Genomic DNA, 25,252 nt, shown 5'->3' with positions numbered 1-25,252 from the left:
GGAAGTGTTGCCTGTTCAAATTTGATCACAGTCCTGTATTATTCGTATCATGACAGAACAGTTGGCGATTTCCTTTGCATTCTAGTCTCCCCAAATCAGCAACCTCTGCAGCCCTAATACCTGCCTCCGTTTTCAGCCTGGACCTGCCCCCTCAGCATCCGCATCCTTCCCTCTTCTGAAAAGCCTAGCTCAAGTCTCCTTTCCTCTCAGTCCAGCTGAAGGTTTTCATTGGGTAGAAGGATTCTTCAAGCTGAACCAGAGGCATTGTCTTTTTTTTTTTTTTTTTTTTGGTAAGGTTTTCAGATGTGTGAGTCTCATCTCCTCAAACAAGGCCAACCATCTCAAGATGTGTGTCTTCCCTGGCTCCTGTCTACTGTCACGTTCTCATGGACTCTGCCAGAAACACAGAGAATCTTGCATTTTCATGGCTTCCACTACCAGGTAGGCCCTGCAAATTCCTGCAGTGGACATTTGTATTTTTATCAACTTCTGTTGATACAACATCTCATTCTTTCTTTGGTAAGCTGCTCCTCCCCCCTCCCTGTGGTTCGGACAGGGCTGCATGACCCAGGCCTGACCTATCATGGTGCCCCCATCTCTTTGGCCACCATGAATGACCCCAGAATGGACACATTCCTCAAGCTGAGCCAACAGAGTCCTCTGGGAATGTGAATGAAAGACTGAGGAGTCTCTTGTTCCTCTGGGATCACACGCTGGGACGATGAAGCTGTCTATGGCCTTGTGTAACCTCCGTCTACCACATGGACGAAGTCCACGTGTGGCGGGGGAAAAATATGGCAACAAAGTGAAGCTGAGCCAAGAGCTAGAAAGAGTCCTAGCCACATTTTTGAGAACCCAGGTACAGTCATGCCCCAAACCCACTCATCCCCCTTCTTTCCAGTTATTTGAATTGGTACATATCCCTTTTTGCATAAAGTAATTTGAATGCGATTTCTGTCCATTGTGATCAAAAGTCCTCACATTCTTGCAAATCGGTATTTCTAGCCTAGAATTCTCCCCTGGGCGTTATTAAAACATGAATTCATTCATGTTACATTTATTGAGTCCCTGCTCTGTGCCATGAACTGTGTCAGATGCCATGCTAGGTATGTTGAGGACACCCAGACCAACAAGACCCAGATCTTGCCTTCAAACAGCCTGCGGTCTCCGGGGACAGACTGAGGTATTAGATGATATGGTCATGAAATCAATGCTATGTACAAACATGGGATTCTATACTCAATTGTGCTTGAGGAATTGGGAGACTGAGGAACCCCCAGAGGCGGTAACATCTAGGATGACTCTGGAAGATCAAAGTAGAGTCAGGTGAGGAAGTGTAATTATGAGGTTGGGAGAGGGGAAGAGAGACATTCTGAGCATGGAGGACAGGATCCACAAAGACAAAAAAGCATGCCTCCCTCTGGGAACTAAAATGCAAGCTCTGTCTCAGTCACTGCTCCTTCCCCGGCACTTCCGGCACTGCGTGGCATGGGGTAGCTGCTTAGGTAAGTGTTTGTGGAATGAAGGAACTCCAGGACTTAATCAGAGGTACAGTGGAGAGAATGGCCTACGGAGGATCAAGGTCAGGAAGAAGGCTGCTGGAAGTAGAAACTGTGACAGCCAAGGCGGCAGGCGCACAATGAAGAGAAGGACGGATATGGGAGCAGCATAGGAAGGACAGTCGAGAAGGCTTGGTGACAGAATGATTGTGGCTGGTACTAAAGAGAGGAGTGAAGGATCAAACTCAGGTTGGGGTTGTGAGCATCTAGGTAGATGGGAGACTGTGGTTCAGTTAGGAGGGAAAGTGAAGCAAGGCAGGTTTGGGGAGAGATCGGTTTGGTTATAGATGGCATGAGTTTGAGGTTCCAGTGGGCCCTGGAAGTAGAGATGGTTGGTACATCGTTTGTGATGTGGAGCCAAACATACAGTTACGGCACCCGAAGCATAAAAGGGGATGAGTAGGATTGGGGAGAGGGTGCAGAGAGAGGAGAGCAGGGGAAAGGTGGATCCTCAGGGAGGTGGAGGAGGGAGAAGAACCAAGAAGTTCCTAAGAACCAGCAGAAGCAATGGGAATTCTGGTGGGAAACCTCTGGGAAGAGAGGATGTCAAGGAGGGAGGGAGCAGGCAGCAGTGTAAACATGGTATAAACAGAAGTTGACGACACAAGTCAGAGGTGCAAAGGGTCCACTGGGGACTTCAGGGAGCACCGCTTTGATGAGCCTGGCCGAGGGGGTTGAGGGGAGAGTGAGACAGAGACAGTGAGTGGACACAGGAAGCTCAATTGTGAAGGGGGAAGAGGCAGCGTGGGAGATTCCAGAAGGAGCTTTTAAGATGAGAGACACCTGAACATATTTAAATGCATCTTAGAGATAACCTAATTCTAATCTATACCATCACTTCCGCTTTCCCGAGGCACACATAACCCAATGCCTTAGATCTGACATTTATAGCAATTCTTTTTTTTTTTTTTAAGTGCTCCTTACAAGCAGCCTGTAGAGAGGGAAAGGATGAAAAGGATGATATTTTAATGTAGGTGGCTCAGAGCTTAATATGGCTAATAATGAACTCACAATAGCACAACATTCACCTTCAAGCCTGCTTCTTTCTCCCGTTTCCTATCTTGACCAACATCTTCATTATCTACTCTGCACCTTGGATGCAACCCCCGAGGCATCTCTGAATTCTCCAAGTCCCCCTCAGACCTCATCAATCCCCAGTTTTTGTAATACTGCCTTCTAAATACTTGATTGTTTCCTCTAGCCCCTGCCCCTTCTATCTGGTCCACTGATACCACTGCTAACCGCAGTCTCTAACTCCACCAGCTTTCAATGTTCTCTGCAAATACAGATCCAGTCTAACCGCAGTCTCTAACTCCACCAGCTTTCAATGTTCTCTGCAAATACAGATCCAGTCATGTCACACTTCTTCTAAAAGAAATCTCTGAGGTCAGGCCACTTTCTGGAAGGTAATGTCCACCATGCTTTGACTGCCCTCAAGGCGGGCCCCACTCAGCCTTGCCAGCCTACCTTTGCATCTGCTTACAGCTGCGTCCTTACTGAGTCCTGTGGGGCTTAGCTTCACTGAGAAGGGCCCTGTGCCACTGAGAAGGGCCCTGTGCCATCCCAGCCTCAAGTCTTGGCTCATGCTGGTCCCTCTTCCTGGGTCTCCCATCTCCGAATGGTGAATTCTGCAGGCCCAGCTCAAGGGCTACCCGTTCCATGAAGCCTTCCTCGACTCCCTCCTTCAGCTCAAATCACATCACAGCATGAATCACTCCTTACCATAGCTCTTCAGATATGGTAACAGGTGTCATACGCTGGATGGTCGAGGACCTGTCTGCACATCAGATCCCGCCCTACGCATACACTGGAGGGCAAGGACAATGCAAATGACTCACCCTCATACTTCCCTCCCACACAGTAGACATCAGTATGTCATTCTTAGAGGAATCACTGAATAATGGATGAACTGATTGATTTCATGTAGCCAAAGTGATTTCTACCACTCATGATCATGGAACTGGATGAATCTGGTTATAATTAAGTCAATCTAAGAATCACCTGGAATAACAAGTGCTTCCCTGGCTCTGCTTACTTCCCACCGACTGGGCAGTAGTAACCTGCTGTGTCTTCTTGACTCTGTCACTCTGGCAGAGCTCCAAGCTTCAGGGCCTCTCTGCTTCATTCTAGTTTATCCACGCAACAAAAAGATGTCAACCAGGGGTGCCTGGGTGGCTCCATCGGTTAAGCATCCAACTTAATTTTGGCCTGAGATTGGGTCATGATCTCAGGGTCATGAGATCAAGCCCCTCTATGGGCTCCGCTCACCAGGGAGTCTGCTTGAGATTCTCTCCCTCTCCCTCTGCCACTCCCCCTGCTTGTGTGCCCTCTCTCTCTCTCTGTCTCTCTCTCTCTGTCACACACACACACGTGTGAATAAATAAATAAAATCTTAAAAAAAAAAAAGATGTCAAACACAAGGGCCATGCCAGCCACTGCAGACACAAAGATGAATAAGACAGTCATGCCCTCAAGATGCTTACAGTCTAATAATCTGAACAGTGAACGTTTACCTACTAATTACCCTGGCCAGATACCACGCTTCTCATTTAACCCTCATGACAGTGCCGCCAAGTAGATGGTATTGTCTCTATTTTAGGAGGAGGAAAATGAGGCTCAGAGTGGCCAAATCACTTGCCCAAGGCCAGGAAGTGACTGTAACAGACTGTTGCTTTGATGGCCCCCTGGAACCATGCCTCCCAGGATTCTTGCCCTTATGCGGTCCTCTCCCATATTAACTCAAAGCTTGGCCGTGTGACTTGCTTTGGCCAATGATGCAGGCAGAGGCTTGATAAGCATTTGTCCCAGAGGGCTTATCCTCTTGGAATCCATTTGGGATCCAGCTGCCATATAAAAAACAGGCTAAATTACTGATTCATTAGATGCCACATGTAGAGAGACCCTGGAGGATGAAAGGCCATCTTGACATTCCTTTCCAGCCAGTCCCTCAACTGAATGCTGCTGAGAGGTGCCACGTGAGCTCACAGCCATGGCCACAGTCACGGCCAACCCACAGACCATGAGAAACAATAAATCACTGTTGTTTTACGCCCCTACATTCTGGGGTGGTTTGTTACACACCAGTGTATGAGTGATAGACTAGGATTTGAACCAAGTATTACCTGACTGACTTCAAAACCCATGCTCTTAGTCTTAACACATGTTCCTTCTGCTTGGGAGTAGAGTGTCACACCAACGCTATAATATTCATTGGCTGGCCCACAGTAGTGCTCAATAAATATTTGTTGAAGGAATGAATAGGGAGTGGTGGGCTTTTGTTTTTTTGTTGAAGGAATGAATTTGTTGAAGGAATGAATAAAAGGAGTGGTGGGCTTCCAGAGAGGCAGGAAAGTCCAGGGAACTCAAAGGCAGGATGGCAATTACCTTTCAACAACCATCACCCCCTTCCAGCTATAAATATTCCAAAAACAAAAATACGCTAGGCATCCCTAAATCTAGAAACAAGTGTGTGCATATCACCAAACTTTCTCTCTGTCCGTCTCTTTCTCTATTAAATTCAGACCAGGCAAAATTGATAAGTTAGCGGAGTTTGGTTTTTGATGGTCATTCTCCCTGCCCCCAGGTCCCCCACCACGCCTCTGGCATCTCCTCTACCTCTCATTTGGCCTTCTGGGCCCAAGAGCTTTTTCTCCCTCTTTCCATAAAAATCAGCATGCAGGAAAGGAGCAGAGAAGGTGAAACTTACAGAAATGGGGGAGGAAGATTTGGATGTTAATAGATGGCTTTACAGGCCAAAGAAATGAAGCTCTAAGCTCAGTGCTTTCAGGAGACATCTGCCAGCAGGTGGAGGAGGTGTTCTAAGGATGGGGAGGCAGCTGGAAGTGTCCCTGTGGATGGAGAATAAAGGAATGCCCCCTGACTCTCCAAATCCCTCCAAATCCCCCAAGGAGCGGGTTCTGGCTCTCCACACCTGGGGTTGTGGTCACCACATGTGCACCTCCCAGTCACTATAGCCTAGTGAAGACCCACAGGGATCAATGCATCCAGTCCCCTGCTTCCGGGCAGCCCTGACACTGCCTTTTCTGTTCTAAGATCCCCTTCACTCTTGTGCTCCTGCCAACATGCACACACCTCCCAAGGTCACACACACATGGCTCTAGCACCTGGATCCCACACCCAGGAAACCCCCTCGGCTCCTCCTCACTGCACACTCGACCTAAGGAGAGAGCAGGCCCCACTTCCACTCACAGACACACCATGGCAAGTGCACACAGGCGCCGTGTCACACACTCACATGCAAAGCAATGCAGCGAGGAGCACACATCCAGATCACCGTGGACAGTCACCAACGGAGGCACTGGGCTATGAGAGAGAAATCTGCGTGCACACACATGCACACCTCCAGATCGTCCAGACTATCACACATGCACACCGGCACGCACACAGACACCCAAAGCCTCCCACCCTCAGACTCCCGCACAGGTGCCCAGCCAGGCCTCAACACCAAGCCCCTCCCCCACCCCTTTTCAGAAGCAGGTGGAGAGGGCTGGGTTTGAGGGCGCTCGCCTTCCTCCTCCCTCTTTCTGGCCCTGCTCTCCAAGGTCCAGAGTCCCAGTGGAGTCTGGAGCCCGCCCCCCACCCCCCAACCTGGCTCGGGGAGCGACTGGCGAGAAGGGGGGGATGGGAAGCCTGGTCTTAAAACGTTCTGATTTTAATTCCTTAAATTAACCCCTTCCCTGCCTCTGGCCTGGCCTGCCCAGAATCCCTCCCGGTCCGGCAGCCTCGCGGGCCTCCCGAGGGCTGTGGGGGAGAAGGAAGAGGAGGAGGAGGCAGCGGCTGGGGTCCTCCCTGCCTACTCTCTCCAGGAGCGGTCCCGCAGCGCGCCCGTGACTCGCCCTTACCTCCTCCACCCCGCGGCGAGGCCAGGCCCCGCGGCCCTCGGCTGGGGGTGCACAGGCAGCCCCCGCGTGCCGTGTCCAGATGCAGGGCCGCCCTGGGGCCTCGGATCTCGTTCCCCTCCGCAGCCTCGGGTGGCCGCCGCGGCTTGCGCCCCCGCCTCCCTCTCGGGGCGGGGGCGGCCGAGCCTCCCAGCTAGTCGCAGCGGGAGGGGCACACAAACCGGGTGGGGGAAGAATGGAGGAGGAGGAGGAGGGAGGAGGAGGGGGCTCGCGGCCGGAGGAAAGGAAGAGAAGGGGGAGGGAGGCAGCGAGGAGGTGGGGCGGAGCCGGCCCCTCCTTCGGGGCGGGCTCTCCAGCGAGCTGGGGAGCGGCAGATGCCGCCAGAAGCGGCTGCGCCGGGACCCCACGTTTTCCGCTGAAGGTGGCTTCGATGGGGGAGGGGTCCGCGGCGCCGCCCTGGGGGTGCAGAGACAGCTTGGCCGCGCTCCTCGCGGGTCCGGGTCTTCCAGACTCCCGGCCCCGCCCAGTGCACTCTCTCTGCCCCAGGCACCTCTTTTACCCACCTTAAATTGAAACCTCTCCGCCCTAGCCCTACCACCCTGGCTGGGCCTGCTCCCACTCAGGGCAGATCCCGAGGGGTGGGGGGCGGGCGGTTCTGTGGGCCAGGAAGAGGGCGGGTGCGCTGCATTGCTCCTGGGATATGCGCCACGGTCACTAAGCAGCCTCGTGGGCCGCGCCCTAGGTTGTGCCCTCGGCGACCTCCAGCCAGATGCCTGGTCTCCGCGGAGATTGCTTGGGTCAGTCCCCTCTGGGCATCCCTAGGGAACCTGGAAAGCTGCGAGTGGTTGACTTCCCAGGACCCAATTTTGCCCTTGAGGATACCGTCGAGGAGAACTTGTCCCTATCACAAATCCCATCCCTGACCTAGACAGGGAGAAAAGAGGAAGAGAGACTGTCGCCTTCGGGTTTGGTTCCTTCCCACCCACGGCAGCCCCATCCCCACCCCCTCCATTCCCACCTCACACACACACACACACACACACACACACCCCGCCTAGAACTTGGTTAGGAGAGAAGCCCAGCTCCCTAGGACTTGAGCATCTTGAGGGCCCTTGGCTTAAGGCCTATCCAGCCACTGAAGCAGGAACAATCTGGCTGTCCTGGGCTTGGAAGGAGTCCACAGGGCTGCAGTGGGGCCTGAGAAATCAGACATGGTGTTAGGGCTATCACGCCCAGGGCTGAACTGGGCTTTGGATGAGGAATAGGAGAGATGGAATTTTGGGCTGTGGGTAGTACTTGGGCAAAGGCACAGAGATGAGCTTGGGTGGGGTTGCGCACCAAGGCTCTGAGTGGCAGTCTGGCTGCAGCAGCACAGAAATACAGCATAGCCAGAGGGTTCTCCAATAAATGACGCTGACAGGAACTTTTCTTGATCCCATCCTACTCCTGCTAAGGCGAAGGCACTGGACATTTAATATCAGGAAAGTAATTTGTAGACTTGTCTCGTGGCTTTTGGGGACAGGCAAATTTAATAAGGACTGAGGCAGAATAAGCCAGTCAGGTCAAACTACCCTTCTCCCAACGTCTTCTCTTCTGTCCCCGAGGTCCTGAATTTTTTTCCTCCTCCGAAAAGTCTTCTTTGATTGAGCAAGTGAAAAATTACTTCCTCTAACACCTAAATGATAACAGCTTCTATTAGCCAAGTGCCAAGCATCATACTAATCATTTAATGCATATCATTCAGTTGCCCTAATAAATCTATCAAGTACATATTATTATTATTCCTGCTTTACAGATGGGGAAGCTAAAGTTCAGAGCCCAGTGAATGGCACAGTCAGGACTTGACCTCAAGTCAATGAACTCCGAAGTCTGCACTTAAACACGACCTTTTTGATGTATTAAGCCTACTGAACCCTCCTCTGCCAAGGGACAGATTCCTGCTTTTGCAGAGAACCAAAAATGTCCATATATTGTCTTGATTCTGCCTTTGTTCTGGTGATGTTTGTCTGTCCTCACTCTATGCTTCCTATGAATATGCAAAAACAATCCAGGGCATGCGTGCGTATGTATGCATGTGCTTTTGTGCATATGTGTATGCACGCAGGTATATAGCTGTGCATATGCACACGTGTGCACATGTGTGAGTACATGCGTAGGTGAATGCATGCGTGTGTACACATGTGAGTGTTCACTGTGCATGTATGTGTCTATTAGTGAATACACATGTGTATGTATGTGGGTGTGTATACATGTGTGTGTGGAATGCGCACGTGTATGTGCACATGCGCATATGTGTGTATGCATGTGTGCATGTGCGCTAATGCTACATTTCGCAGACAACAGTTCCTGCTTGGTTGTTATGGGAACCACAGTTCTAAAAATGTTAAACTGAATCCCACTCCATGTGGGCCAGAGAAACCAAAAGAGAGAGAACTGAGTGACAGACACATCTGGGGACCCAGAGCTGAGGTACAGAATCATGGGCTCAGCAAGCCTGGGCAGGCACAGACCAGCCAGACGTGTGGTCCCACTCCTGAGACCCCCATGGCTTGGATCAGGACCTCAGTCCTCCTTCTTCCCATCTCTCCCTCTTGATCTTTTCTCAGCTTCGTGCTCTCCAAACACCTTCCTTCCTTCCTCTTTCCCCCTTCTCTTTTCCTTTCTCCTTTTAACACTTTAGACCTTTTGGGGGACCAACCAATCCACACAATAATTAAGCACTTAAGTGTGCTGGGCAGTAGGCATGATGATATGGAGCCCACGGTCTGTGCTCTTGAAGGAGCTTAAGGGTGGGAGGATTTGGATAACACACAAGGGAGAGGAGAGAGCAAAGGAAGAGAAGACAGAGGAGGGTGGAAGATGAATCTGGATCAGATACGGAAGGCTTTAACTGCAGTGTGTATTTTTTTGTAGGAAGGTGGAAGCTGTGGTCATTTTGGGTTACAACAATGAATAATGTTTTAGGGAAGTTGTATCAATAGTGATGTGCGATGTGGAATGGAAGGAGAGAGACTGCAGAAAGCAACTTGGTACAGTGCAGGCTTGTCTCAAACAGGGTACTGAGGTTCGGGGGATGAGGGAAGGAATAGCAGGCATTCTGGGTTGCTTTGTCAAACTTTCCCCTCTATCCCACTTGATCAAGATTCTTAATTACTCTTTCCTAGATCTCCATGGTGAAAGTCAGGACTAGAGTGACCTTTGTTACTGATGTATGTGTTGAATTCTTCAAGTATACTGGAAAGGAAACAAGTTAGGAACCACTGGCCTGGCATACAGTAGGTGCTCAATAATACTTGTGGAATGACTAGATATGGGGATATATGCTGGTCTTGGAACTGGAAGGCCCAGATTCAAGGCCCACTTCAGTTTGTCACCATCTGTGTGCCCTTAAGAAAATCCCCAGATCTCTTGGGCTTCAGTTTCTTTCTCTATACATTGAGGGGTCAGAAAAGATGTTCTTATAAATTCCTTCCAACTACATGTTATGTGATTCTATGTGATTGTCATAGCCATGGTGTTTGTCTATGTGCAGGGAGTGGTATGGACTGAGGTGCTGGCGATAGGCACAGAGAAGATAAACATAGGAAATATTTTAATAGAGGAACCAACATGTTCTGGCTTCAGTTTTAATCAGCATTGTGGAATAGATAAACCAGAGACCCTCCTGCTACAGAATATGTGGACTGACTCACAAAATATGACAGACCTCCAAAATGCTTAACCAAAGGAAAGAAAGTCTATATGGACCAAAACTGAGCATAGAACTGGGAGACCAAGAAATGGAAGCATGGGATGTGCTGTGACTAACCCCAGGAGGTATGGGGAGGGAGACTTACTGCTTGTGTGTGCTGACGGGGACCCTGGTTGGGGGAGTTCCCTTGAAATGTATAACTATATGAGTTAGAGTCTGAACTCACAACCCCTGTGTGATACAGGAAACCCAGGCTAGGCAATTAACATAGAGACTGATCTCCATTAGTTGATACTCTTACGACGCATGGCACAAGCAAACACAAAAGTGCTCAGGAAAAACATGCCCTCGACCCAGGCCACAGAGTATTACTGCCCAGGTAAATCCCCACTGAAGATGAGCTCACAGGCAAAAATTACAATACATAAAAGGAAACAGTGTACCATAAATGAGAGTAGATAAGACCCTGAAGAACTTCAGTGAGATCCAACAGTTCTGAGTGACAGCCTGGATATAGGGGAAGGAGGGGTCAAGGGTCAGTCCCACAGAAGAACTGTAAGTTATTTAGGTGTGTCTAGGGACCCAAACAAATGACAGTCGTCATTAACAGAAATTGGTATATAGAAGAATGATATGGTTTTAGACAGATAGTATTTTAAATGGCAGTGAGACACCCGTATGGAGGTGTTCATTAACCTGACCAAGGAGCTACAGCTGCAGTGCTACTGGGCTGGCTGGCTTAGAAGTCATTTTTGCAGCAGTGATCGCTAAAGGCCTGGAAATGAATGTGCTTTCCAAGAAGAGTGTTGAAATAGGGAAGGTGAGAGCTACGAACGTCTGGGAAAACACTCCCATTTTGAGGGCCAGATGAAAAAGAGGAGCAAGTAAGAAAGAGCTGTTTGTTCCTGATTCTGCATGGGTCTTGAGTTTGGGTAGATTTTCTGATTATTTGATCCAAGTTCTCTGGCCTAACATTCTCTTCCCTCACAATCCCTAGGGGAAGCTCCAGTAAATGGAACAGTTTCCCTTGGGAGTACTACGAGGGCCTTTCAGCCGGGAGTTCTAGAATTAGGCTGGGCTCTTGGCACGAGCACCACGACCAAGGCACACTTGTGGGGTTCAATTTTCCCCACAATATTTTTAGGCTTAGGTGTGTGTGTGAGGACAAGATGGGGCACGATAGAGCTGAAAGTACTTGATAGAATGATGTTGAAGGGGATAAGGGTGGCATGGTTAGACACCACCCACCCACAGCCTGTCTGCCCTTCTTTCTTTGCTTAGGTTGTATGGTTTGCAACCAGTTGCTTGAAATCTGGGCCTTTGTGCTCTTCCTTACCCTATTCTGCATGGAAAGTGAAGTCAGGTGGTCCATGCCTGTTAACGAAAGGTGCGGTCACTTAAATAGTAAGCTAATGATAATCATCATTATCTTGCGTCTCTGTGAATCTACTGCTTACCTATTACAATGCCTGATGGTCCATCATTTGAGCCTCTTTACAGGGTTAAACATTGCCCTCTGCAGGCTACTCTTAAAATGTTAACTCTTCTAGAAGAGGTAATGTGGAGTCCTTTACCACAAATTGGTCTACTAGATACAAAATACTCAATCACAGGAAAGCACTTAACACCTGGGGAGAGAAATGGGTGGAATTCTCTGACTTGATAATTTTGTCTCTGGTTAACTGGACTGTGGGTGGAGGGTGAGCATGCCTGACAGTGAAGGAACAAAGAAGTCAAAGGATCAGAAGCCAGGTTGATCTGGCATCATAAGGCTGCAAGGCACTCTTAAGAATAGTTCAGCTTGAAAGAGAAAAGAATGAAGCCTGCAAACAGGCCCTATCCTTTACTTACCAGAGAGGAGTTACTGGGGAGGAGAGAGAGGGTACACAGCAGACTTTTAATGTTCCAGAGTCTGCTCTAGGTGGCCAAAAAGAGTATAAAAGCTTTTGAGTTGGGAGTTCGGGGAGTAAAGGGGGACCAAGTTGCATCCATTCCCCATCTTTCCCAACACAAGATCATGCTTTCCTCCCTTCTGGTTCCAAACTCCATCCCCAAGCCATGAAGGATTCACCTGGAAGGAGAGCTAGGGAAAATCGACTATGGCAGGTGCATGGCTGGATGGTAAATGGGCTGTTGCCACCCGAACAAGATCCTCTGTGAGCAAATAACATGACTGTGAGAATCTGGCAAGCACCTTGTGTGGCTTGGCTGTGCCCATCCATGGTCTGGCTGAATGCTGAGTCCCTCTTGACCCTGACAGCATGTGCTTCTCATACAGATGCATGAGCACTGGCTGGAGCTCTGTGATACCCAATACTCTGGGTGTTCGCAAACAGCACTGCCATACTGCAGTCTTCTATTGCCGTGGCTACCGCCTGGGGCTCCTTCTAGTTGCTGAACCTATTTCACTTCTTGGTAGGAAGCCTTTCCAAACAGTGCTATTAAGCTGAGGTGCCACCATTCTGGGGTTGGTAAAAAAAAAAAAAAAAAAAAAAAAAAAAGTCCTGGCTTTGCAGCCAGACAGATCTGAGTTTGACCCTGTCTGTTCCTAGCCGGGTTACCCAGCAAGTTACCTATTTTGCTCCCTCATCTTTGAAATGGAATATATGCTGCTGCATTTAGGACTGTGAGGAGTAAGGATAATATATGCCCAGTGTTTAACACCTAAGCCTCTCAATCACTCTCAAGTTGCAGAAACACCTTGAGCTCTTAGGTCAGTTGTGATTAAATGCATTTGTTAATTCAGTACATATTTATTGAATGCCTACTTTGTGCCATAGTGCATGACTGTGGCTGCGTAGTGATTCCTTTGGGGTGAGTATCTCCTTTCTTTTCTGACACATATGCTCCTGGGGGAGTGGCTGGAGGGAATGGGTCAGAAGCTTAGATGGCAGATTCAGTAAGCTTTTAGCACAATAATTTTAATTGCAAAAATAAACAGTTTTGTCAACTGCTCGAGAGTAGCGTCTGCTTTACAAAAATTAACAACAACAAAAGGAAATAACCCCAAAGCAAAACGTTACATCCAATGGCTGCTGGAAACGACATTGCTGTACAAAATCCCGCGCGAGACCGGCTCGGCGCTGCCCCAGCCTGCCTCTGGGGGGGTCTAATGAGGGGCGTGGGGCGTGTGCCAAGCCAGTTACAAAAGACTATCTTGAGTCTCAAGGAAGTGCCTACTCAGTGGGTGGCCTGAGAGGACTTCCCTTAAAGCGCGGCGGACGCGGGAGTCAGCGCCGGGGACCGCAGGAGCTGTCCACGGAGCTGGTGCTGAACGAGGCGTGAACGGCGGGCACTTCAAGGGAACTGGAAGCGAGGCCACAGGCCGGCCCCGGGACGTGCCGGAAAGGGTGGGGGGCGGGCGGGCCAGGTCGCCTCTTTCGTGCCGGGCGGCGGCGCCTCAATCTACAAACCCATTTCCCCCTCACAGGGCGGCGAAAGAGAGGCCCAAAGAGTAAAAGCCAAGGCCCTTGAGCCGCTCCTCGGCGCGCGCCTTCTGCTTGAGGTGCACCTTGCTGTGCCTTTTCTTCTCATCACTGCGCGCGAAGCGGCGGCCGCACACGTCGCAGGCAAAGGGTTTCTCACCCGTGTGAGTGCGCACGTGTGTGGTAAGGTGGTCGCTTCGGCTGAAGTTGCGGAGGCAGATGCGGCACTGGAAGGGCTTGTGGCCGGTGTGGATGCGCAGGTGGCGGTTGAGCTCGTCGGAGCGCGCAAAGCTGCGCACACAGCTCTCCACTGGGCAAGCAAAGGCCTTGGCATGAGGCCGCGGACAGAAGCAGCGCGCGCTGCACTTGCCTCCCCGGCGCCCCTTGCGCCGCGCCTTGGTCGGGGGGAAGGGGGCCGGCGGCGGTGGCCCGGGAGGCTCAGGCACGCCGCTGCTCCCAGGGATGTCAGCCACCAGAGGTTTCGGGAAGTCCGCCGCGGTGCTGCGGAGGCCCAGGGGAGAAACCTGAGCCTGAGTACCGGCCAGAAACTCTCCGCCGTCGCCGCTACTCCCCCCATCCCCACTAGGAGGGGTCAGGAGACCCGGGAGGCCCTCGGCCACCTCCCCTAAGTCACCTGCCGTCAGCGGGAAAGCGTCGTAAGACCCCGTGGGGTAGAGTCTGTTGGCGGGACCGGCCGGCAGCTCCGCCGGGCAGCTGATGGACAGCAGGTCTTCAATCTTGGCCCCCATCGAGGGGAAACGGGCGTCGGGGGCAGCCTGGTAGCCTCCCTGTGACCCACAGCTCGCTGGGGCTCCAGCTGAGAGTAGCTCCCAGGGAGCGTAGGGGCCTTTGAAGGCCGAGGCAGTGTCCAGCGCAGGAGAGGCCGGAGGCGCCCGGAGGCCTGGCTTGACGTCGGGCGGGGAGAGCTGAGGCTCATACAGGCACTGTGAGGGGGCGCCTGCCGAGGGTGAGACCTCCCAGAACGCCTCTGGGAAGACGGCAGCGCCCAGATCCGGGGAGTAAAGGTCCGGTGGACCCGGCAGCAAGGCGTCGGGGCCTGCGGAAAAAGAGGCGTCCAGCGGCGACCGGGATGCTGCCGCCTCAGGGCCGGGGAAAGGTGCCAGACCCAGGATGCCCGACATGAGGTTGAAGAGTGCCTCCGGGTCGTGCGGGTGTTCGGGTACTGCTTGGATGAAGAAGCTACCGCTGTAGCTGAGGCCAGGAGGGGGCGTGGGTGCAGGCCCCTCCAGGAAGCAGGAATCGGCTAAGTCCCCCCCGGCGCCGCAGCTGCTCAAAGCCCAGCTCAAGAAGTCGCCTGCTGAGGAGGGAGCAGGAATCAGCTCCGGGCACATTAAAGGGCGCGCCGCGGAGTCTGCAAGTGCCTACCCACGAAACCCTTGGAGCGTACTGACACATAAAGGTGCCTTTTGCACATTGTGATCCAGCAGGAGCCCGCATACGCCCCAAGACGCACACACAAACATGCACACGCAAAACACACGTGCACAGGCAAAAGGACGCCCTGATAAACCCACAGGCTCCTGCGGAGGCGCTGGCGGCACAATAGGGCTGGGAATGGGGGTGCACACCCCAGGACCCCCGAGCCTCCTACCACCCCTACCCCCACACCTCTATGGTCCCAGTCCCTGCCTGTTCTCAGGCACTATGCGCCCCCGCGCTGCGCCGCCGTCTGAGCACCCTCCGCGGCTCTCCTTACCTCCAGGGTAGCCGGTAGCTGCCGGCGCGTCCCTGCCGGGCAGCCGGGACAATTCGGTGCTGGGTTCCGCGCAACAGCCCTCGGTGGACTTGACCAGAAGCGCGTCGGGGCCAGAAAACTCGCTAAGGTGGAGCATGGCGCGGCGGCGGCTGCGGGGCGCCGGGGGCCTCGCCCGCTGGGCTTGGCTGCGCGCGGGTGACGGGGAGGCCAGCAGTTGGGGTGCCCTGCGCCTCACAGACCCAGGCACCTGGGCTCCTGGCTCCAGGCGTTCACCTCTGGGAAAGGGGTCGGGGGGCCGAGGCGCCCTTGCTCGCCGGGACCGGCCTCGGGCGGCGGCTCCTCGCTTCTCCAAAGCGCTGCCGGGCTCCCCCGATCCGCGGCCCCCCCACTTATATAGCAGCGGTCGCGCTGGCTCAGGGCTTCCGACTCCCCGGGCCACTGCCATTTCGGGAGGCCCCGGCCCTGCCGCCGTGACGTAAATGCCCAAACATGGACACAGGATGTGTGCCGGGGACTCCCGAAAAGGAAAACTCGGGCTGTGACGTCGCCGCCGCCGCCGCCGGGCCCGCGCCGCTGCGTGCGCGCGCGCTCCCTGAGCGTGGAACCCCGTGCGCGCCGGGGCCGCCGGTGCGCCCCGCTGGGGTGCCGCGCTGCGTGGGGCCGGGCGTTCACTTAGCGCCCTTCTCGCCTGCAGGCAGAGGCCCGCCGTCGGCGAGGAAAAGCCCCGTGCGCTATGGGATTCCACAGTTAGGGATTCGAATTCTCTCTCTGCCACTTACTACCTGTGTCATTTAATCTCCCTGAATGTCAGTTTTCTCACCTGTGAAATGGAGCCATGTATATCTACTTCGTAAGTTCACTGTAAAGAGTAACTGGGTTAGAGCTTATTAAGTTCTCTTCATGAGCACACAGTAAACTACAGAGATTCTTGCCATTATTCACTATTTGCTCCCACTTGTGTGTTTTTTCATTTTCTTAATAGTTTCTTTTCTTTAGTTTGTTCTAGGAAAAATAATTCAATTAAAAAGGACGATAACGCTTGTTAGTGATGAGAGAAAAAGTCAATTAGTACATAAGGGTATATTCTACACTGAAAAGTAAAGGTCTCTTTTTCCTACCCATCTATGTCTTGAGGTACGAACATCTAAGATTCTTGTGTATTCTTTCAGAAAAATAATGCATATGCAAGCATACAATCTGTCTTGCAATGTAGTTTTTTCCCCTTTGTAATAGTTGAGAGATTGCTCCATGTCTGAACAAAAAGAGCCATTCTTTTCTAAGGCTGCATAATACTCCATTGTGAGGGAGGTCAGTTTGTCCCCTCTCCATGAGCATGTAGAAAGCTTCCAACCTTTGGTTTTTGCCAATGTTTTTGTAGCCAACTTTCTTAACGATATAAATGTGAATATATCTGTGGGATAAATTCCAGTGAGTGTAATTCTGGGTCAAGGGTGTGTAAAATTTTGATAGTGAACTGGCAAATTGTCCTCCATAGAAGTAGGGCCAATTCTTGCTCATTCCTCCCTCCCCTAGAGAGTATGAGATGGTTCTGTAGACTTTTTTCTGCCTTTATATAAATGACTTTTACTCTAAGGATGTTGTTCCCAGCAACACACGGAGATCCACGGGGTATATTTCCCTGGAATCAGCACCTGGAATAATTGGGCTTCTTATGGAAAAAAAAATCCCTAACCTTAAGAAGGCTGTGAATCTTGGCTGCAGCAGGTCAGTCAATCCTAGCAAAGAAGACTGCCTGCTCTCCTGATCTCGTCTCTCTTCCGCTGTGGTTTCCCTTCCATCTTACTTTCTCATTCTCTTTAAAAATCTTTCGTTTTATTCTATGTTATAATCACTTATCTCCTTTCTGGAACAAAATTAGGGGATTAAATAAATACATAGGATAGCATGTTTTTCTTTACAAAGAACATCAATTCTTGGGATTCTGGGAGCTGGAAAGTGGGGAGGGCAGAGCTGGGGTTCCCTTTTCTTTCTCTGCTTTCCTAGGAATGGGAACAAAGCCATTCAGGGGTGATGGGCTACAGCATGATTGGCAGTGTAACTCCCAGCCTCCCTTGCCCACTGGTACTCTCCTTTTAGAGAGGATGCCTAGAATGCCCCAACCCCACCAAATTCTCAGGCCTTTTATCCTACATCCGTTATCCAAAAATTCATTCACTCATTTTCTCAGTGTTAATTCACACAGTATTCATTCCTTAAATGCTTACTAAGGGCCAGAAGGTAGATTTTGGTTTTGAGTCTACCAGGACCCTAAGACCTATCTCCATCCCTAGCTGCCCCAACCCCACCCTGCAATGACCCTATAAGTGTGTTCACAGAATATGTCATCACAGAATCACCTGCAAAACCTGTGTTGATATGGTTGCATTCATCTTCTCCCCTCGTCTGGAAATCATACAAAGCTTTTCAAGAGTCATGCATGTGCAACATGTCCTAACAAATGCCACAGATGTAATAATTCTATGTTAGCTGCACATATGTTTGCATGTAGGAAATGAAGAAACCCAGCACATGTCTGTAAGGATTAAACACACAGAGCATTATTTCCATTATACTCTATTTCAGACCTGGGGATTGACTGTAATCCAAATGCATCGCCAAGGCCAGGTGAGCCCACACCAGACACGCAGGGCACACATGTCTCAAATCCATTCTGGCATCTTGCTGCCTGGGAGGGAGGAGGAGTGGAGGGGTTTGGCTAGGCCGGTGTCCAGGGCTCCCCAGGTTGCCCCGTCGGGCCAGATTGGCCAGCCCCAGGTTCCCCATCCCTTCTGCTGTTCTTCCCTCTGCCACAGCATTCCTCCTCCTTCTTAGTCATAGATAATTCCCCTACTCCTTTGGCAAGTTCCCAGGGCTTTGCTGCTCTCTGCCAAGGGCTGTTGGGCTAGGTCTGTGTTAAGACAAGGGTCCCAGTCACCCCAACTTCTTCTTGTTACAGGCCAGGTCTGGGGGGCAGAGCTGCAGAGGGAAGAATGAGTAGAAGAGGAAATGGGGAACACAGCTCGTGCTCTGAGCCACTCACCGTCACTGGACACACATGCACACACCCTCCCACATGGGGTGGTTAGCTCTGGAGGGCAATTGCATCTGCATTTGGTTCCTTGAGGAGGAGGAGGTAATATAAAGAGAAAGGGCATTTTATAGCCTTTCCCAGCTCAGTCCCTCTTATCCCTAAATTTTAACAGCTCTAAAAGAGATTCTGGGCCCAGAAAGAATTAAGGTCTTTGGGAGGGGATGGAAGAAAGAGGAGCTTAGACCTATGAGTTCTACTTTAATTCACGCTTTAAATATAAAAACACAAAACCTATTTCACAGATGAAAAAACATACTAGATAAGGTTAAATAACTTGCTCAAGACCACACTTTTTTTTAAAGATTTGGTTTATTTTATTTTATTATTTTTTTTAAAAGGTTTTATTTATTTATTTGACAGAGAGAGAGCACAAGCAGGGGGAGTGGCAGGCAGAGGGAGAGGGAGAGGCACACTCCCTGGCTGAGCAGGGAACCCAATGCAGGGCTCGATCCCAGGACCCTGAGCTGAAGGCAGACGCTTAACCAACTGAGCCACCCAGGCACCCCTCAAGATCACACTTCTATTCAGTGGTGGGACTGAGAGTCAAGCCCAGTCTAGTCTACTCCACAAGATAATTTAGGAAAAGATTATTCATTTGACAAAAGGATTCACTCAGGGATGGCTAAGATGGAGGACCTCCCTCCAGCTTTTCAAGTAGGGTATGAAGTCAAATTCCATCTGGCTAATGTCCTTCCCTGCAAGGATTCCCTGGAGTGACCACCGTGGATAGAAACACCGTGGGTCACATCAGACATGTGCTGATGAGGAGCACATGCAAGGTCCTTGGGAAGTTGGTGTTGGTGGGAGTGTGTGTGTATGTGTGTGTGTGTGTGTGTGTGTGCGTGCTCATGCATGTGCACGTGGCCTTGGGGAGGGTGAGAGGAAATTTCCAATTTCCACCGGAAAAGGTTGGGGAAGGAGAGTTTATCTTCTGGACAAGCATCAAACGGGCAATTACTGAATGAATTAATGAATGAAAAATTCATTCATCAAATGTTCATTGAGCACAGCCGTGTGCCAGGCGCTGCGCAGGCCCTTGGGACACTGCTGCTGATGCTGCAGTGGGGAAGACTGGAAGCTCTGGATCCAGGGCGGAAGGAGGGAGGAGAGGGGGCTGGGGAGGAGTGAGCCTCCCTTCTCTCTCTTCTGGGAAGGGCCCAGCCCCTGTCATCATTCTGGTAATGCTACTGCCCCCTCCTCCACCTCCCACCTTGATCTTTCTGCTCTAAATATCATTGTGTTCAAATAATAGTGTATATATTTAAAAAGACTCCAAGAAGACAGCTGCCTCAGAGTATTAATCATGGAGAGGCCAGCACTCAGTCTCCATGGCGACTCCTGACAGAGCTGAAGAGCAGCTCCACGTCCCACTTCCTGGGGCCATGGAGATGCAGGGACACAGCATCTCTCACCCTTCTCTTTCCTCTCTGCCTCTCTTCTCTCCCTCCTTCCTCCCCTTTCTTCTCCCCCCACCCTCCCTTTCCACTCACTCTCTTTTTCTCTTCCTAAGAGATTTATTTAAAAGCAGGGACAGAGGCAGGATCCAGCCATCAGACTAACCAGGAATAAGGCCAATGAGGCTGCCGCAGAGATGAATTTTGCCTCCAACTACCACCTTTGCAGAACACAACACCCCTCCCTAAGACCCCTGCAGTGCCCCTTAGGCTACACTGACCACTAGGACAGAAGGAGTCTGATCATCTGTCCCTGAGGCAAGGGACCCACATCAGGGTCCTTCTCTGTTCCCTCCCTCTTCCCTGCCCATGGCCAGGCATTGGTTTATGGTTTCTGTCTTTATTATTTTTTCGATGCCCACAAACGTAACATAGGCTTGTTGGAAAAAAATAAACATGTTAAAATGAAAGTATGTCTCCCAATTCTATACCCAGATATATACATTTAAATAGTTTCAACTTGATTCCTATAGATTTTTCTTCATGCATATTCATTCAACGTTCATCTATTCAACTGTAGCACCACCATCATCATCATTTATACTAGTGGTGTCACACTATACATACTCTTGTAATTAACATTATCCCTTGAACGCTATTTCTTTTCCCCATCTTGATACAGATTAATCTATAGTGTTGTTAACATCTGCTCCGGAGTATTCCATTATGTACATGTACATAAGTTTTTAACTCTATAGTTGCCTGTTTTTCACTATGATACAAAGAATCTGGCTGCGCCTCCTATGTGAACTTGGTGCACTGATGGGGCTGATAATACTAAGTATGCTAGTTAACATTTGTATAGCACTGACTATGGGCACTACTCACCAGGTATTGAGAGTTTTACCTACACTCACCATTTAATCCTCACAACTTGATGAGGACTGTTATTATCTCTATTTCATAGATGGGGAAATTGAGGCCCCCATCTTCTCCCCAAGGTCAAGAAACTTGCCTAAGCTTACAAGGTTAGTAAATGAGGGGTGCCTGGGTGGCGCAGTCATTAAGCATCTGCCTCAGGGTGTGATCCCGGTGCTTTGGGATCGAGCCCCACATCAGGCTCCTCCACTAGGAGCCTGCTTCTTCCTCTCCCACTCCCCCTGCTTGTGTTCCCTCTCTCACTGGCTGTCTCTCTGTCAAATAAATAAATAAATAAAATCTTAAAAAAAACCAAAAAACAAAAAACCAAGGTTAGTAAATGATGGTGCCAGCATCTGAACCTACAGAAAACCATAGGCTAGATTCCAAAGCCTGGGATTCCTAAGTCAAAGGTACAAACATTCAAAATTATATAAGGTCAAATGTTCCTCTAAGACAATTGTTTCGATTTTGGAGCCAGACAACAGGATGAGGGTCAACTGGTAAGCACAGAGGTATCCCAGAGATATTTTAATTTGCATTGTAAATTTAATTTGCATTGTAAATATTCTCAGAATCTTTCCACAGGGCCTTGGTATTTCTTTTTCTGTGATCCAGGGGAACCTTCCTAATGCTCTTCACATCCTCACAATGGGGAGCCGGGATGAGGCTGTTCTGATATTGACCAGAGTGGGGTGTGGGGTGTGGGGGCTTCTGTACCCTCCTTCTTTTTGTTCTTTCTGGTTTGGGTCATGGGGGAGGTAGAGAAGAGGAGAGCAAGGTGGCTGTGGACCATTTAGGGAAAGATTCCTAACTCTTCCAAGGCACTTCTAGCTGTTCTCTCACAGGAGAGAGGGAGGTTATTCTTTCTCCTCTCTTCCATTCTACCTCCTTCCTTGGGCGAAGTCCAACATTGGACGGAGGGGTGTGATTGGGATGGGTTCTGGAAGGGTCAGAGGCAGGGGGAGTGGACTCAGTGACTTCTCCACACTGCTGCCCACCCTGGGATTTGAAATCATCCTTCCACCACCCCTTCATATCTAAGTCTGGTTCCCACTTTGTGGGCACTGATGGCCTTGAATGTTAATAGATGTTCTTATTTGATTAGGTTCAGAGTATTGATTTTCTTTTTTTTTTTTTTTTAAGATTTTATTTATTTATTTGACAGAGAGAGAGACAGCCAGCGAGAGAGGGAACACAAGCAGGGGGAGTGGGAGAGAAAGAAGCAGGCCCACAGCAGAGGAGCCTGATGTGGGGCTCGATCCCATAATGCCGGGATCATGCCCTGAGCCGAAGGCAGACACCCAACTGCTGTGCCACCCAGGCGCCCCCAGAGCATTGATTTTCAATTCATGAGTTGAGAAGGTGAAAAAGAGGCTAACATGGACTGAGAGGCTATAACTCTAGAACAGAATTAGAATCAGAAACAAGCCTGCTGCGCCTCCCCTGTGTATTTCTCTCCTCCCTGGCCTCTTCTGATTCCTCTCACCTGACTTCATCTCATTGTCTTCTATCCTCTCTCCTCCCCCATCTCACAAGAGTTCTCTTTAAACTGCTTTAAAGTAGATTGGTCAATGTACTGGGATCTGACAGCAAAAGTCCAAAATACCCAGGCAGTTTAGCCACAGATGGGCCACTGAGCCATAGCCCGAGTCTTCTGTGTGTCCCCAAACCCTGACGACCACCAGTAGGCCAGCCTTTTGGTTGCAAGTGACAGAAATGCAACCTGAATTAGTTTAGGCCAAATAAATTAATTACCCCCCCCAAAGTGGAATTTACCAGCTCGCAGAATCCAAAGGCGTGTCAATCAACCAACCAACCAACCAACTAACCAGCAGAGAAGGGGGTAGAGATACAGCTGCATATCATGAACTAGTGGAACCAGGGGCTAAGGATTTTCAAATGCTCTCAACTCTTTTTTCTTTTCTCTCACTGACTGAAAAGCTGGCCACGAGCAAATTCGGCGTTCTCCATGTCAGCCTGCTGTGATAAATGGATTCTTGTGCTCAGTTCCAGGTAAGAAATCCCAGGAAAGACCCCTGCTGTCCTCCCTAGGAAAATTATCTTGCTAGGGGGCAGGGTGATATACGGCTGATAAGACCACAAGGGGCTTGTGCTTGTGTTTTGACGGTCTTTTCCAAAGAAGAGGAAACCACTGGGAGCCAGAAGGGCTTCCAAGAGGCCTCTGCCTCAGGCCCTGAGGGCAGGAGCTACGCAGCAGTGGGCTCTGGCATGTTCTCATAACAGGGGCAGAAATGGATAGTTCCCTCTACTTCACAGTGCCCCTGGAGCAAGTCGCCTACTCCATCTGTCTGCCAGCTCCAAGGAACACTGCCCAAAATAAAAATCCCTAATTAGCAATTCCTGCAATCCAGAGCAAAACAATGTATTTATTTCCTAGAATAATCTGGAGCCATATTCGGCTTGGCAACCAGTGGGTCCCACACATTCATGTGGTGTGCCATGTGAAGACTCCAGCAGGGACCTATACTCAGTCGGGGCATGAGGGGGAGGGCTGCAGGGGTCCCCCTCCCAGGCAGCAGCAAGCAGGGGCCCAGAGCAGAAGGGGCTTTACGATGATCTGCAGCAGGTTTCTGGTACAGGGTAGGGAGGGAATGAAAGGAGCTTCAACAGGATTTCTGAACACCAGTTCCCATAAAGGCCAGACTGGGGACTCATGACCTACTGGGTCACAGAGAATCCCATTATGGAGTAGCGACCTCAAGCCTGGGAGTCTGGGGAACCGATACCAACCCAGCTCTGCTGTTAGCTTGTTCTGTGACTTTGAATGCATTACTAATGCTTTCTGTGCTTGCATTTTTCTCACCTGTGAAAAGGGGGTATGTTATTTGTTCACCTGCAGTCTGAGGATTAAAAGCTAGAATCAACAAATTAGGCAGTTGAAGGACAAGCACTTACTGTAAAACTGAGAGATGATGTGAGATGCAGTAAGTCCAGTTAAGAAGTAGTGGATAACCCTGCCCACCCCAATTGTGCTCCCTATTTTCTAGGTACTTCTTCATATGCAGGTGGGACTGGGCACCATGATCAGAATCTTGTGACTAGCTTCCCCCCACCCCCAATTTTGCTCTCATGTATTCACTTATTATTCATATAAATCTTTATTGAGGGATTAATGTATCAGTCACTGGAAGAAATTATTACAGAAAATTGTGATGCATGTGACAGGGGGAAGGACAAGATGGTTTGAGATCATACAGTGAAGCAGCAGATAGTTATCTAGTTAAGAATTTCAGGGTTTGGGGCCACTGGGTGGCTCGGCCTGTTAAGCATCTGACTCTTGATTTCGGCTCAGGTCATGATCTCAGGGTCATAGGATAGAGCCCCATGTCGGGCTCCATGCTCAGCACGGAGTCTGCTTGTCCCTCTCCCTCTGCTCCTCCCCCTATTTGTGTACATGCTCTCTCTCTCTCTCTCTCAAATAAATAAATAAATAAATAAATAAAATCTTAAATAAACAAAAAAACTCCAGAATTTCAGGGGAGGCTTCCCTTGAGGAAGCAACATTTCATTTGAGACCAGAAAGTTGAGTAAAAGTTAGCCATGAAGAAAGGACAGGCTGTGGGGAGAATGCTCTAGGCAAAAGGCTGGGGAGAGAGAGAGGATTGGGGGAGAGAGAATTCAGGGAACTTCAGGGAGTCCATGATGGCTGGAGCATAAGGAGTAAAAGAAGCTAGAAAGGAAGGAGAAGTAGAGCCAGGTGGGTGAGAGGGGCAAGCTCAGGGTCACGGAGGACCTTTTAAAGCACGTTTAGGCATCTGGACTGTACCCTGAGGAGGGCGCTAAGATGTCTGTGAAGTGGTTTAAGCTGTGTAGGACATGCAGTTTTTAATTTAGGAAGACCAGTCTGTCTACCTTATGGAAGGTGACCTGGAGGGGAGATCAATTAGGGTACTGCAGCAAATCAGGTGAGAGAAGGTCCTGAGGCCTGAGCCCCAGTGGTAGTAACAAGAAAAGAGAGAGTTTCAGAGTCAACAGCAGTTAGGAGCTGGTATATGATGGACATACGTGGGTGATTAGCTATGTATGGGGCAGAAGGGAGAGGAAGGAATCAGGCTTGACTCTCAGATTCTGGGTTCGACATTGGGGTAGTCATTTACTTAGGTAGAGAACCAGCATGAAAAGCGGAGTCCTCCAACCAAACACACTGTGTTTTATTTATGGAGCTATAATTTACATACACTAAAAGGAGCAAATCTTAAGTGTACAGTTTGATGACTTTTTACCCAAATCAAGGTGGAGAACATTTACATCCCCCAGAAAGTTCCTTTGTGCCCATTTCCAGTCTACAGACACCCCCTCTTTGAAGTAACTACTTTTGTTTTTTAATTAATTAAATTAATTAATTAAGTAGAGAGACAGAGAGTGAGCAGGGGTAGGAGCAGAGGGGGAGGGAGAGGAAAGGGGGAAGAATCCCAAGTAGACTCCACGCTGAGCAGTAAGCCCCACGCAGGGCTCTATCTCACAACTCTGAGAGCATGACCTGAGCTGAAACCAAGAGTAGGAGTGCTCAACCAACTGAGCCTCCCAGGCACCCCAAGGTAACCACATTTTTCAGTGTTATCCCTATTGATTAG

General features: G+C 50.1%; 1 protein-coding gene across 1 annotated transcript; it reads right to left on the bottom strand.

The window, feature by feature from the left end:
* Positions 1 to 13,533: 13,533 nt before the first annotated feature.
* Positions 13,534 to 15,402, bottom strand: EGR4 (early growth response 4). Its single transcript, XM_040622843.1, has 2 exons — positions 15,252 to 15,402; positions 13,534 to 14,852 (listed from the first exon to the last, which is right to left on the bottom strand). The coding sequence occupies exons 1-2, from the start codon at positions 15,385 to 15,387 to the stop codon at positions 13,534 to 13,536; spliced, it is 1,455 nt and encodes a 484-aa protein (XP_040478777.1). The 5' UTR covers positions 15,388 to 15,402.
* Between the last annotated feature and the right edge of the window lie 9,850 nt (positions 15,403 to 25,252).

This window comes from Ursus maritimus, unplaced genomic scaffold (genome assembly GCF_017311325.1).
Source record: "Ursus maritimus isolate PB19 unplaced genomic scaffold, ASM1731132v1 scaffold_6, whole genome shotgun sequence".
NCBI lineage: Eukaryota > Metazoa > Chordata > Mammalia > Carnivora > Ursidae > Ursus > Ursus maritimus.
This window is presented reverse-complemented; position numbering and strand designations above follow the sequence as displayed.